The sequence below is a fragment of the Eleutherodactylus coqui genome, chromosome 2 (assembly GCF_035609145.1).
Source record: "Eleutherodactylus coqui strain aEleCoq1 chromosome 2, aEleCoq1.hap1, whole genome shotgun sequence".
NCBI lineage: Eukaryota > Metazoa > Chordata > Amphibia > Anura > Eleutherodactylidae > Eleutherodactylus > Eleutherodactylus coqui.
Genome location: NC_089838.1, coordinates 267384262 through 267399695, shown reverse-complemented (window position 1 = coordinate 267399695; position 15434 = coordinate 267384262). Strand labels below are relative to the sequence as shown.

Below are 15434 nucleotides of genomic sequence, written 5' to 3'. Positions count from 1 at the left end.
AAGTGTAGTAGTCGTCAGCTTTTTTTTTTTTTTTTTACTCCTAGCGTGTGTTACCAGACAAGAGCATGCTGGGAAATGTAGTTTCACAACACCTGAAAGAGCATGGCGTCGATACAAGCTGCTAAACGTGCGCTCAGGGCGCAGTTGAAGCAAAGGTTAGCAGTCCTAAGTGACCTAGAGAAGCTTCAGCAGTCCCAGGCAGTGACTCGGAAGGTGTGTGCCGCTGGTGGAAGGGATAGGAATAGAACGAGGGGGAAAGTTCTGGCTGGAAATGATTTGTGAGATGGGGTAACAGATTATAGAGCGGTAGCAAGCGATTAAAGGTGTTCTCTTGTGCTTATAAATAAAGTTTATTGAAGAAAAATGCAAAGAAAACGAAGGAGATTATCAGAATAGGGAAAGGGGAGTTGCCCGTAGCAACCAATCAGATTGCAGGGTTTTTTTGGAAAATGTAAACTGTAATTTCATTGGTTGCTATGAGCAACGTCTCCAATAACACAGTAGAAGGGATAAATCTCCCTCTGTAAATATACAACTGCACAATAATTTTCTCGCTTAATTTTTATTTTTTTTCTTAACCCCTGTTTTTTTTTATTTTTCCATCAATAAAACGGTGATTGTTTTGTGTTTTGCGAGATGATTTGTATTTTTTTAATGGTACCATTTTTAATGTATTGAAAATGTATTAAAAAAAATATTTAATGAAAAAATGCAAATGCGCCATTTTTAGGTGTTTTGCTTTTGAATGTCACAAGAGGGTAAAGAAAACTGCCTGAGAATATGGAGTTCTTCTTTCTTTTTCGCCTAGGACTAGAGATGAGCGAGCGTACTCGCTAAGGCAAATTACTTGAGTGAGTATTGCCATTTTCGAGTACATGCCCGCTCGTCTGTAAAGATTCGGGTGTCGGCGGGGGGGAGCACGGGGGAGCAGAGGGGAGAGAGAAAGAGAGAGATCTACACCACCACCCCCGAATCTTTTGGCACGATCGGGCATGTACTTGAAAATGGCAATACTGGATCAAGTAATTTGCCTTAGGCCGGCTGCACACGGCGCCCCCCAGAGACCCCCAAACTTACCTGCGGATCCCGCGTCCTCGCTCCCACATGACGCTTCGGCGCCGCAGCTTAATGTAACACACCGGCCATGTCACATGACGCGGCCGGCCGTGTCACATGATGCGGTAGGCGGAGAGGCTATTTCACGCTATCTTCCGCTGTGCAACAGCGGAAGATAGCGTGAACGGACGGCTTCCATTGACTGCAATGGAAGCCGTCCGCGCGTACACCCGCAGCAAATGGAGCATGCCGCGGGTGAGGACGGGAGATTTCACGGTGCGGAATTCCGCGGTGGAATTCTGCACCGTAAGCATTGAGCTGCGGGCAACGCGTCGGAAATCCGTCCGTGGGAAGGAGGCCTTAGCGGGTACGCTCGCTCATCTCTACCTAGGACAAAAGTCTAGTATGATGTCACAGATTCTTTATTCCTAAGCTCTCTGCATGACTTCTCATGATGCACTCTTCTTGCAGGTACTCTCTCACCCCCGTTATCAGACCGCGCGACGCGTTGCCATATTCCTGAATATGACCGATGAAGTTCAGACTGAAGACATTATCCGCGATATTTTCCGTCAGGACAAACTGTGTTTCATTCCCCGTTACCGGCCTCGCAGTACGCAGATGGATATGGTGAGGCTCAGGTCCGTAGAGGAGATCAACCTATTACCAGTAACTCCATGGAATGTCCGCCAGCCTGGCGAGGACGACTGCAGAGAGGACGCACTAGCCACGGGTGAGACAGACTCTGTGGTGTCTAATTGTCAGTCTTCTCCGTCTATATTAATTCATGGGGCTCCATGATATAAAAAGTAATACTTTTCTTCCATCACTTGGGATTTGCAACCTTTGTAAAGAAAAAAAGTTACCATGGCAGATGGGTGAGGGGATTACTTTAATGAAAGTTACCCTAAAGAGACTTTGGTGCGGCGGGCAGACCCGTCATGCTCGCTCCTGGCAGTGTTACCAATGCTAATCCAGAGTCAGGCGGCTGATACAAATATGTGATTAGGGTGACTAACACATTGTATATTTAACTCAAGTCATTTATGCAATACAAACATATTTTTAGACTGCATATCTGGGTTAGTAGAGGCATCTGACGGGCGTGCAAGCTTCCTTATATAAAGAAGTCTGGCTGACTCTCTTTATAGGTTTACCCTCCCTCTAAGCACATTCCTCACCTGTCCGCAGGATATGGGACAACTATTTTAGCACTGTTACCCCCATAACTGCTAGAATGGGTTCCCCCGTTTTTGCTCACCTGTACAACCACAGTGAGGGAAGTTTGCATGGAGCAGCAGCAGTGTATTCATAGAGTTGGAGGGACCTCAGGGTCATCGGCTACGACCCCCCATCTATTGGTAGATGAGCTTTGTGTAGGGTGGGAAACTCTTTAAGGGTACATTCACACATAGCGGATTTCACCCTTTTAATTGATTGGGTTAAGGGCTCTTGCGTTTTTTTGACCTGATTGTCAATGGGACTTTCTAATGTTAAAAACGCACCACAAGTTTGCGCTTTGCAATTTTCGTGCGATGCGTTTTTAACATTAGAAAGTCCCATTGACAATCGCGTGAAAAACAACACAGCGTTAAAAAAACGCAAGTGTGTGGGAGCCCTAAGGGCTAATGCCCACGGACGGATTATCGCTGCAGAATTCACAGCCAGATGCCCACCGCGAATTCCGCAGCAATGTCCAATCCACAGACATGCTGTGTTGAAAGATTCTCCCCTGCCCACGAGCGGAAATCAACTGCAATTTTCCGCTTGCGGGGGAGAACCGCAGCATGTTCTATATTTTGCGGAATATCACACAGACGGCTTCCATTGCAGTCAATGGTAGGCGTTTGTCCCGCGATATTTCACGCAGTGGGCACTGCGGAAGTATCACAGGAATCCGCGTCATGCCCTGCACTGTGCATGCTCACTGGGCGAGACACTCGCCGCAGATACGGACAGGTGATGAAGGGCGCTGGGTCCAGTTCCGCTGCAATATTTTGCAATCAGAATCCGACCGAGCCGTGGGCATGAGGCCTCTAAGTCTGCTGCAGATCCGCAGCAAAATCTACACAGATGATGCAGATTTTGAGGAGGATTATGGTGCTAATTTTCCACTGTGGAAAATTTGCAAAAATTTTACTGCTTGTGAACGTACTTTAAGGCTGGGTTCACACGGGGCGAATTTGCCGCGGAAATTCCGAGCGGAATTTCGCCACGGCAAATCCACATGCGGCCGCTAATCCCAGGATTAGCCAGCCATGTGACGAGATTTCTCAGAAATCTCGTCCACACGGGACGGCAAATCCGCTGCGGCTAAGCTGGCAGAAGCTGCTGCTGCGGCGCGGATTTGCCGAACGCAGCATGTCTATTTTTTTTTTCCTGCTGCGGCCACGCTCTCTTCTATGGGAGCGCCGGCCGCAGCGGAAGAGCGAGCCGCCGCGGCTTTTTCCACCGCGGTTCTCCTGGCGGAAATGGCGCGGTTTTTGCTGCAGCCAAACCGCGACATTTCTGTCGGGAATCCGCCCTGTGTGACCGTGGCCTAAAGAGGATCTGTTGGCTGCCCTGGCGTGTTTGTTTTAACAAATACTCGTATTTTCCGTGATATAACAATTCTTGAGCATCATTTCTTAGATTTCTAGCTTGTTCAATTCCTCTGATATACCTCCTGGAAATGTATAACTAAATTGATAGCTGGGTGTTACCATTACCCCTGTCAAAGTGTCTCCCTGCATAGCCTGAGTAGGGCCGCCTGTCCATGGCCGCGACTGAATATGGCTAGCGATATTCCGCCGCGGGAAGCACTGTAAGGTCTCCGCGATGAGCCTATCTAATTGATAGGCTCACCATGGAGAATCGCAGCAAATTGCAGCATGCCGCGGTTTTAATCACGTAAGCGGAGAATCGTTATGATTCTCCGCTTGTGGATGTCTGGCTGCACTTTGCATAGTTATCCTATGGAAAGCGTATCATGCGAGCTCCGCGGGCCATTTATCGCCACGGATCTCGCTCTGACATCTTGCCCGTGGACAAGCAGCCTTAGTCAGCACTGATTGGTTAGTTTCAAACTGGTTAATGACTCCCCTCACCTCCCACCCCAAACTGCTAACGCCCAATTGACAGTTTATTAATAAACTTCTAGGAGGAATAAGAGAGGAACAGCAATACAATGAAATTCTAAGAAACGATATTCCAGAATTGTTTATGGTGAATACAAGTATTTACTAAAACGGACAACTGCTGATAGGTTCTCGTTAAAGGGGTTGTCTGACGTCAGGTTTTCTCTGTCATGCGGATACTCCAGCCGCGAATCGGCCCAAATTGTATGGCAGTGGCTATCTTTGGCAGCCCCATTGAATTGAATGGAGCAATAGTGTGCATGTTCCACTGCCATACACTTCAGGACCAGCTGCAGGAAAAACCTGTCAGAAGACAACCCCTACCCCTACCATCACTGCAACCGGTGAGAACCCCGTCCTAGGATGTAACTGGGACAGACTGAATGCCGTGGTCGGGCATAATACCACACTTCGTGCCAGGACTAGTACCAGAAATGGACAGTGTCTAATTAGGCCCTGTCTGGTCTAGAACTGCATTCAACCCATCTTAGTTACATTCTAGGACGGGTTCTCACAGACTGCCATTTTTTTTTTTGATTCCTGGAAAACCCCATTAAACAACTTTAAAAAGTACCATTAGTTTATGGCAGGCTTGTACATATGGCCCGGTGAAGGATTTCTGGCGGCCCGGCATTTCGCTGTCTGCATATTATTGCATCCGCTTTCTCTCCTGCTATCCTGATTTACGCTCTGAGATAGAAGCAGCTGCAGCGTAAGTCAGGATCTCGGGCCGCCCTGCATCACCGCCGCGCAAACAGCAGGAGCGGGGTATTCAGCGTCCCGACGCCGCAGCTTGTTGATGTTATTCCATCACGCTGCATGCACCAGGCTAGCTGAGGACTCTGTGCTCGGCATGCCTAGGTAAGTATATATGGGGTTTTTTTTTTCGTTATTTGGAGGCAGTATTATTATAAAAGTGGCATAATTGCTTCAGAGGCACTGGGGGCACTATCTGTACTAGGATGGCAGTTTTACTATTATGGGGACACCTGGGGGGAACAATGACTATTATGGGGACACCTGGGGGGAACAATGACTATTATGGGGGACGCCTGGGGGCACAGTGACTATTATGGGGGATGCCTGGGGGCACAGTGACTATTATGGGGGACACCTGGGGGCACAGTGACTATTATGGGGGACACCTGGGGGCACAGTGACTATTATGGGGGACGCCTGGGGGCTCAGTGACTATTATGGGGGACGCCTGGGGGCACGGTGACTATTATGGGGGACGCCTGGGGGCACAGTGACTATTATGGGGGACGCCTGGGGACTCAGTGACTATTATGGGGGACGCCTGGGGGCACAGTGACTATTATGGGGGACGCCTGGGGGCTCAGTGACTATTATGGGGGACGCCTGGGGGCACGGTGACTATTATGGGGGACACCTGGGGGCACAGTGACTATTATGGGGGACGCCTGGGGGCTCAGTGACTATTATGGGGGACGCCTGGGGGCACGGTGACTATTATGGGGGACGCCTGGGGGCACAGTGACTATTAAAGGGGTGGTCTCGTGGCAGCAAGTGGGGTTATACACTTCTGTATGGCCATATTAATGCACTTTGTAATATACATCGTGCATTAAATATGAGCCATACAGAAGTTATTCACTTACCTGCTCCGTTGCTAGCGTCCCAGTCGCCATGGTTCCGTCTAATTTCGGTGTCTTCTTGCCTTTTTAGACGCGCTTGCGCAGATCCGTCTTCTCCCTTCTTCTCCCTTCGGCTCCGCTCGGCAGCATCGGCATTTTGGCTCCGCCCCCTTGTACGCATCATCGCGTAGCTCCGCCCCATGATGTGTGCCGGTTCCAGCCTCCTGATTGGCTGGAATCGGCACGTGACGGGGGCGGAGCTACGCGATGATGCGTACAAGGGGGCGGAGCCAAAATGCCGATGCTGCCGAGCGGAGCCGAAGGGAGAAGAAGGGAGAAGACGGATCTGCGCAAGCGCGTCTAAAAAGGCAAGAAGACACCGAAATTAGACGGAACCATGGCGACGGGGACGCTAGCAACGGAGCAGGTAAGTGAATAACTTCTGTATGGCTCATATTTAATGCACGATGTATATTACAAAGTGCATTAATATGGCCATACAGAAGTGTATGACCCCACTTGATTTCGCGAGACCACCCCTTTAAGGGAACACTTGATTAACTATATGTAATGGTAAAAAAAACTTTCAAAATGTGTTTAATAGGTTTATAGAGGCTTGTAAGTAAAGCTATTGGTTACACCTTTATTACTTTTCCTTACAAAGTGAACCACTATAAACCTATTTGTGGCCCTTAGAGGTTTGCCACTTTTTAATTTTGGCCCCTACCAACTGCCAAGTTGTGCAGATCTGGTTTAAAGCAGTGGCTCTCCAGCTGTGACCAAGCCACGGTTCCGGTGTGTAGTTGTAGTTTTGCCACAGGTTGATGCCTGATGTAAGAGATTAGCAGCGGCCTACAATGTAACCAGCCATCCGTTCTCCCATCTACAAGCCCTTGTTGTGTTGGCCTTTAGACCATTATAACCGAATTGTTAAGATGGTTGATGCAACTTCATTCTTGTCTTTTGTAATGAGGAGCTAATGGTAAGTAGCATTACATAACAAAAAGTTACGGTTACGCCCCAGTCTTTTTATAAACTTTTTAAAATATGCAGCAACTACTTACATGCACCTACATTATTGCAGGCGGATTGGACCTTGTGCTCGTGCCAGGACTTGGATTTGACAAGGAAGGTCACCGTTTGGGGAGGGGGAAAGGATATTATGACACTTTCTTTGAGCGCTACAGTTGTCATCTCTCTCACAAACCATATACAATCGCATTGGCTTTTCAAGAGCAGATTTGCGACTCCATCCCCGTTACAGAAAACGACGTTGAAATAGATGAAATCATCTGCGCTGGAGACTTGAAAGGTTCTACTACAATCTGATAATTTTCCAATCTTGACAGCATCTTGCCTTTTGATCTTTCCTTCCAACACTCATTCAATTTCAGCTGCTATCAGAATAAAGTTATGGTCCGTATTTTCCAAAACCTCTGTGGTCTTATTTTTTCTAATGTGAATAAAATAAAAAGTTTGTGAACTCCTTATTTCTGCACGAATGGCTCAAAAATGTCACATAATTTGTATAAAAAGAACTTAAATATAAAAACACGAGGATGGGGTTTCCTATGCAGGCAAAATCTATATGACGCTGTCAGGGTAATTCTAAGTACAGCACCAATCAGGCCCACCCCATTTGCCCCGCTGCCGGCGGAAAGAAGAAAACACCACACGGAGGTCTGGTATCGTTCCTCACACGGGGACATGACTGCGCTGCGCTTTATTACAGATTACATGAGATCTTATACCCTTTTGTCTCATCACCAGGAATGGGTGATGGGCTCATTGGCTAAAATTCACAGCATAACCATATATGGGAAGTCCGGATTTCTGGCCTGAGACAGTGAAAGTTCAGATGCATAGTTGAACAGTCGTTATCTTGCTACGGCGCCTCTGGAAAAACAGCCAAGTATGCGTCCTTGTGTCTGGTTCTTCCTTTGCTGCGTTTTAAGATACATTTTGTCTTCGCCTGGCAAGGCCTTTGGAATATCTGATGTAAGGCGACAGATTAAGTTTTTTCTCATTTGGAATTGAATAGAACTTGCATATAGGTATAAAAGCATAAAGAACATATGGCAATATATACATATACCCTCACAAAGCAATAATAAAAAATGCAAAAAATTGTCAACTGCGTACCGTTTCATGGTACCAATTATTGCACTATTTAATATATTGAAGAGTTTTTGCAAAGTTTTAAGTCTCATGAAATGAGGAAAAAAAGCACATCTTTAATCTTTTGAAAGTTGGTTAATTTTTTTTACCGCCTACAGGGAGGAGAAAAAAATGATGTGCACTTTATTTTGTGTACCAGTACGATTTATGAAAATATATATACGAGGGGGTAGCCAAAAGAAATCGGAATATTTTCCTGGTGGGTAGGACATTACTAGTACAGGCTTCTGTTACTAGGTGAATGTCTGCAGAACCCTTCTGAGGCGGTATACCAGGCAACGTTGTTGGGGAAGGTTACATTCGACTCTAGTGATTTTTTTTTTATTCTAGAAGTTAAATTTTTTGCCCATTTTGTGATGCCTGATTCATGCAAACAACATGCAGATGGGAAATTTTGTCAAAATTGCTTAACAGTCAGTGCAATGTGGGCAAATAGATAGTTCTTCCATCATGACAATGCACTTGCCTGCATCAGCGATCAAAAAGATGCACTTGCATAGACAAAAATTAAATACATCTTTTTTGTGTAGCGCCAACTTATTGCACAGCGCTTTCAGGTAATTAATTTATTACCCCCACACACACAAACCTGGATACTACTTTTACTGACCTGGAAAGGATGAGTCAACCTTGTGGCTACCATTCAGGGATTGAACTCGCAACCTTCAGGGAGTACTACAGGACTACATTTTTGCTGCCTTAACACTCTGCACCACACGAGGTAAAAGTTAGAGATGAGCGAGCACCCAAATGCTCGGGTTGTCGTTATTCGACTCGAGCATTTTTGTATGTGGGACGCCGGGTGCCGAGCTTTTTTCTTTTTCCTTGGTGTCTCTCTCTGTCTCTGTCTCTCAAAAAATTTTCAAATGACGCGCGCTGGAACAGGGCCGAACACGATATTGAGTACACTAATACTCGAACGAGCATCAAGCTCGACAGAGTACGTTCGCTCAACTCTAGTGAAAGTAATTCCCAAGGTGAGAGGCCTGTCTTTTGAAAAATGTGATTTGATATGCATCCCGGAGAGCAACTTAATCTTTTTCGCTTAGAAGTCTTGAATTGACGCAAAGTAACCATTATCTCTTCGTTCCAGATTAGAAAACAAAAAATGGGAAAATGGAGGCATATGGAGGTAGCCTTGTACTGGAGCCCTACTAAGGTTCTGTTAATACGGCTGTGTGCATGAGACTACTTTTCTGTACAGGTGCTGCAGAGTGCTAGACAGGTGAGTTTCTACAGCAGGCAGTGGTCCATTGTTGGTTTCAGGCTGCATTCCCTCTACCGAAGCGGCAGATTTCATAAATCAGTGTGAAAGTAACCCAGAATAATGTTGTATTACATCATTACTTCATCATAGTTCAAAAAGCAGCAAGTCAACACCTTATAATGAAGTGTTCTTTTGAGTAATCATTATTTCTAGTTTATGTACTAAATGCACCCTTGCAAGGCTTCATCTTCTCACTTTTATTATTTTATGTTGCATCACTGAAAATAAATTCTCTGAAATGCTTAATGATGTGCACACACCATAACCTTACTATGATTAGCTGTGAAATGCTTATGTAGTTTGATTAGACACTGATGGAGTGAGGTGAGCTCGTGATCAGCTCATGTCCATACTACGTTTACTCTATATGATGTACTGAATAAATATGCTTTAGAAGAGAAGCTTGAGATACCATCTTGTGTCAGGGCTTGAGCCCACAACATCCTATACCCCAGTCAGTGGCTCTCCCCAGCTCCTGGTTCGTGATGGGTCCCCTACCTGTGCCTTGATTGCGCTTCCTATAAAAGCCTAGCTCTGCCACTCCCATAGGCCGGCTGCACACGGCTGTGACGGGCTCCGCCGCGGAATATTTTGCGGCGAAGCCCGTAACGGCGCCCCCCAGAGACCCCATACTTACCAGTGGATCCGGCGTCCTGGGTCCCGCATGACGCTTCGCGTGTCATATGACGCGGCGGCGGTAGGCGGAGAGGCGATTTCACGCTATCTTCTGCTGTGCTACAGCAGAAGATAGCGTGAATGGACGGCTTCCATTGACTGCAATGGAAGCCGGCCGCGCGTACACCCGCGGCAAATAGAGCATGCCGCGGGTGAGGACGGGAGATTTCAGGGTGCGGAATTCCGCACCGTGAGCACTGAGCTATTAGGTTCAATAGAACCTAATAGCTGCGGGCAACGCGGCGGATTTTCGCCGCGTATTACGCGGCGGAAATCCGTCCGTGGGAAGGAGGCCTTAGTGCGTGATTATTCTGCTCCCCAGCATTTATTGATCAAGTTCCCTTTTTGCCTGCCCCTCTGCTATTGTGACAAGACCTTCTGATACCGACTTCTGCCTAAATTACCCACCTCATCCATTTGTACTACCAACTGAGATCTCCCGTTGCTGACTCCTGGCTTTCCATCTGACTACGTTACCCGTCTAATCCATTTATATTGCAAACCGAGACCTCCTATTGCTGACTCCTGGCTCGTCCCTGATTATCCTCCAGACCTGCGGCTACTACGCCTGAGGCTCCACCTTAGTGCCTGAATTCGCTACATCTTGGTTGTTTCACATGTATTCTTCTCCGGTGCACAAGCATACCTCATTAATAAGGCTACGATACCCTTTGAGTATCACCTAAATTAGGTGATTACTCCAACATTAGTAAATTACCGGAACTTGGGAGTCTGACATCAGCTCCCTTTCATGAAATGGGGCTGGAAATGTAGCTCAGTTGTGCAACAAAGTCTTATAATAGGATGCAAGGTTATGAGTTCACTCCTGACTACACAGGGCACAGTGGATTTGCTGCATATAGATGAGTGATTCATGCTTTGCAATCGAGAACACTATGTCAAATCATCTAAAATGGATCATGTTACAGTTTCCTGTTTAGGCAAACAAGATCTGAATTAATAGTGTTACGTATAATTTGCTATATAACCATGACTTCCTACCATGAGTTCGAATTATCATGTGTCCATCAACTCTCAGAAGAACACGGAGTTACTAGTTCATGCCACATTTACTTTTTTAACACTCTTCACCATACAATTACATTGCATAAATTAGAATTAGAGTATTATAAGCTGAACAAACAGGAAAGTTCACCACAAAAGCACAGTACAGTAATTGGAAGGCAGATGTATAAATTAATAGAGAATTATGTGGAGGAGGGTTCTGGTCCAATTTTGTGCATTTCGTGCCCATTATTTATGCATCTGGGGCATATCGGTTTATGTGTTTTCTTTGAAGTTTTGTTAATGTTTGAGAATTCCCCATTTTCAATTCCCTTGTGATTTGCTCTGAACGGCTCCAGAATCTGCACTTTCCGTACAATCTGGTTTTGTTGCAGGGATCAAATAAATCCTATTTATTATTTTAATGTGATGAGAATTCTTGTTTTGAACGGAAAACATATTATTTTTAATTACGACTATTCATGTGCTTGAAAAAAGATTAATAAGTCATTTTGTGTCCTTGTAGTACCGCATGTTATTCAGGCAATATCTAATGCCTAGTAGCATAACACTTGCTGAACTATTAACCAGTTATACTTCTATATCAAACTACAAGTGCAACTTTATGTCTAGAATGTTCCGGGCAGAGTCACTTGAAGTGATGATGAGGTTTACTGCCCATTCTGCCATTAGATTACTTATTGTGGGTTTGGGTCACCCTATCTGTAGACTCAACTCTGCTGAACCGACTTGTACCAGATCTGCAGTTTTCACCTATTATAGGGCGGAGTAGCTTTATGATTGGTAGGGTCTGACCGCTGAGACCTCCAGCTATCCCAAAAATGGGGTTCCCAACAGCACTTGCATGAATGGAGGTCCCAAATATGAACCACAGCTCCATTCATTTTAATTAAGGCAACAGAGATTGTGGAGCACTAGTACTCAACTATTTCTGGCGCTATCACTGAAATGAATGGAGCAGCGGCACACATGTTCAACCTCCCCTCGATTCATACCGGGATTATTGGGACCTCGGTTCTTGGGATTTGTAGGATCACCACCAATCATAAAGCTTTTCCCTGTCCTATGTGTACAACTCTTAAACTTGATATACCGTAGTTTCAGATGTTTAAATTTTAGGTAAAACTACCATGATTTGTGGCTGTTTCATGTCTAGAAAATTCTTGAATTTGTCATTCTTTTCTTGGTCCGTTACTTCTGTCCTGGATCTATTAGTGCCTCAATCCATTTTCTTGGTTCTCAGGAGGTACTATTTTCTCCTTGTGGAGACCACCTTCTGGCATAAGGAGTCTTAGGCCTCCCTCACACAGGCGTTTTTGTACAGCGTTTAGCGCTACTTTTTCTGCGCTGTGCTAAACGCTGTACAACGCTCCTATTCATTTCAATGGGGCTGCTCACACAAGCATCAAAATGCTGTCTTCAACGCTGCGCTTTGACAGCGATGCATGTTCTATCTTTGGCCATTTTTGGCTTTGTGTTGCCCATTGAAATGAATGGGCAGCGGTTTCAGCGCTACCAAAAACGTGGCACAACTGCATACCGCACTTTTGGCAGCGCTAAACGCCCTAGCTACACTACCTAAGAAAAGAAAAAAATCTATACTCGCCTAGCAGGTGCCGTCAGGGTCCACGCTAATGTTCCCCATCCTTCTAGGCCAGCTGCTGGGCACCTGTCAATCCAGCAAAGCATCTATTGCTAGTGAGGGGGATTGAAATCCCCGCCTCCAAGCTAAAGATTGCTCTGATTGGCTAAGCCAGCTGAGTGACAGCCAGCTCAGTCAATCACAGCCACCGCTGAATACACCAATCACAGCCATTCAATTTTTTTTTCAGCATCCTTGGCTGCATTTTCGGCTGTACTGAAAACACAACCAAAACGCTAGCATAACGGGAGTGCATCTGCAGTAAACGTGGCGTTGAAAAACGCTACGTTTCTGCAAACGCCTTTGTGAGGGATGCCTTATAGGCAATGCTTCCAGTGGAAAGGTATGCAATTTAGCTGCCCTCCAAAAGCAAGATACCTGCTTCTCTAATGGGCTATTTACAGGGGACGCTTATCACTCAAATTTTGTTCAAACAAACCAATTTGAGCGATAATCGTGCAGTGCAAATGCAAAAAATTCGCTCACTGTTCGCTTGCAGTTCGTTAGCGCTGACTTTCAGTCAGCATAAAATCTTGCTGGATCGCGGGCTTCTCACTCCGTGTAAATGCTTAGCTCTTTAGTTAGAAGGTGAAGCGCTGGGTGAGAATCTTGCGATCCAGCAGGGAAATTCTGCCAGTGTCAGCGCTTGTGCAGTCGTTTACCCGACTGTCGTCCTGTGTAAAAGGGCCATAAGGCAGTGGCCCTCAACCAGTAGCCCAGGAGCTACATGTGGCTTGCAACCAGCTACTGTATGGTTGTCTATGCGTATCCTGAGTTATGACCATATGCACTGGCAGTTCACAACATTACAGACATATTCGACCCATCAAACAATGCCAATTTGGATGGCATAATGCTAGTGACAAATTCTGAGCAGCAAATGTTTGACGATTCACAATTTCTCATTTTTCCACATTCACAGTAATACGTACGAGTAATCTGTATTTTTTTTAACCTAAAGGGGTTTCCGGGAAATTTTTTTAAAAGTTTACATGGCATCAAAATAAAGAATTGAACACTCACCTATGCCGTTGGGTCCCCGTCCAGCGCTGCAGCCTAGAAGACGCGGTGGGCGGTCACATGCCGTTCATTATGCATGGGACTGCTCAGCCACTCACAGGCTTCAGCACTGATTCTTATATGGCCACTTAAGCCTGTGAGTGGCGGAGCAGTCATGTGCACAATGAGCATCACATGACCGACCACTGTGTCTTCCCAGTTCTGTGCGGTGGGCCCCATGATGGAGCGCTGGATAGAGAGCTGCCGGATAGGTAAGTATTCAATCTTTCTTTATTTCAAGGCCGTATTACCTTTTTTATGTTCCGGGAAACTCCTTTAATGTAGCTTCCAACCATCCCCAAGAGTTGGACGTGGCCACCACACTGAGGTCAGAGCAGCAGCTTCCACTCCAACCCCTGTGTATTGCGGTGCTGGCAGCGGATCTGACTGGGGTACACTTCTTGGAACCCCAGAAATCAACTATCTTGTGGGTAGGTCATCAATAGTATTTTCCTTGCAAACCCCTTTAAATCTGCAGCATGTCCTCTTAAGCTGTGGATTGGTCATGGATTTGTTGCAGGATTTTCCTCATAGAGTTCAATGTGGAAGTCAAAATCTGCAACAAATACCGGTCATTGCAGGCTTTTTTGTGGACTACCAAAGGATCAGTAGCAAAATCCACAACTAGGGCCGCTTGTAAAATTAATAAACTGTTAATTAATAATAAATATACTCCCTTTCTCAATCTTCTCCCCACTTCCATGCAGAGGTTTGCCTGCTCCCCTCCAGTCTCTGCATCCTGACCTGTAGCAATGGCATGTTAAGTAGAAGCATGACCGCTGGCTAGAGGATGCAGCAATCACATCGGCCAACATATCTTTGCTGGAGGCTAGCAGATTGACAGCAGAACAGGCAAGCCTCTGCATGGGAGAAGATGGTGAAGGTAAGTAGACTTTTCAGGTCAGTGAGGGTGCGGGCAGACGAGCGTAGGCGTATTTACGTTCGCACGAGCGCAACGTATAATCGCCCGAGCGATCGTTTTTCACCGATCACGACCAGAGCTAGAAAGCGTATTTTTGTTTGTTCCTACTTTGCAAACGGTCTTTTCGGCGATCGAATATGCGTTGGCGCGTATTTCGGTCGCATATGTTCCGTTTTTTTTCGAATTGCCGTTTTTACGCGCCGTAAAATCGCCCATGTGAACGAATACATTCGAAACCATTGCCTCAGATGGTCACGTATATACGTTTGGTCGCAAAAACGCGCCGTTTATGCGCTCGTCTGCCCGCACCCTGACTCTGCAGTGTGTAGACAAGACTTCTTGAAACCTCATCCATTTGACTTGTACTGTAGTATGATACAGAATATACCCAGCATATATGCCACCTGTGAATAAGGAAAATGAAATATTACCTTTGCAGCGCCACCTATTGGAAGGCATCATTCTTGCAAGTCAATGTCAGACCCTTTATACAGTCTTTATAACAATGATTGGGAATTGAAAACCAAAAGCCACAAAACCATACACAGACAGCTGTTTCAGGGATTTGCCTAATGCCCACTGATGAGGGGCAGTATATGATTCCATTTTAAAGAATTGGCGTCCATATTCGTGCGAGATTTGTGCATCTCGCAGCGCACAAGTCTCACTTGATTTTCTCGGCCGTGTGAAAGCGGCCTAAGTAGAACAAAACTCTAAAAGTTGCTCAGCAATTCACTAAACTGAATGTGACTCATCCCCTTCTGTCAACACCTCACTGTATCCCCTACTAGGGCATATGGAATAATAGAAGGTGTTTTCAGTGGTAGTCTGACTTTATTAGCCAGGGTAGAGTTAATGTAAAGTTAGTTCTTGCACCAAAGGTGGTGTTCTTGCA

At 45.9% G+C, this 15434-nt stretch overlaps 1 protein-coding gene across 2 annotated transcripts; it reads left to right on the top strand.

Moving 5' to 3' along the window:
• Window positions 1–44: 44 nt before the first annotated feature.
• On the top strand, window positions 45–7203 carry MTHFS (methenyltetrahydrofolate synthetase). Of its 2 annotated transcripts, none has more exons than XM_066589997.1 (3): window positions 45–213; window positions 1528–1789; window positions 6855–7203. In XM_066589997.1, exons 1-3 carry the CDS (start codon window positions 103–105, stop codon window positions 7097–7099), a joined length of 618 nt encoding a protein of 205 aa, XP_066446094.1. In that variant the 5' UTR covers window positions 45–102; the 3' UTR covers window positions 7100–7203. The 2 variants fall into 2 exon arrangements, with proteins under 2 accessions (XP_066446094.1, XP_066446095.1); XM_066589998.1 differs by having other exon boundaries at window positions 52–155.
• Window positions 7204–15434: the final 8231 nt, after the last annotated feature.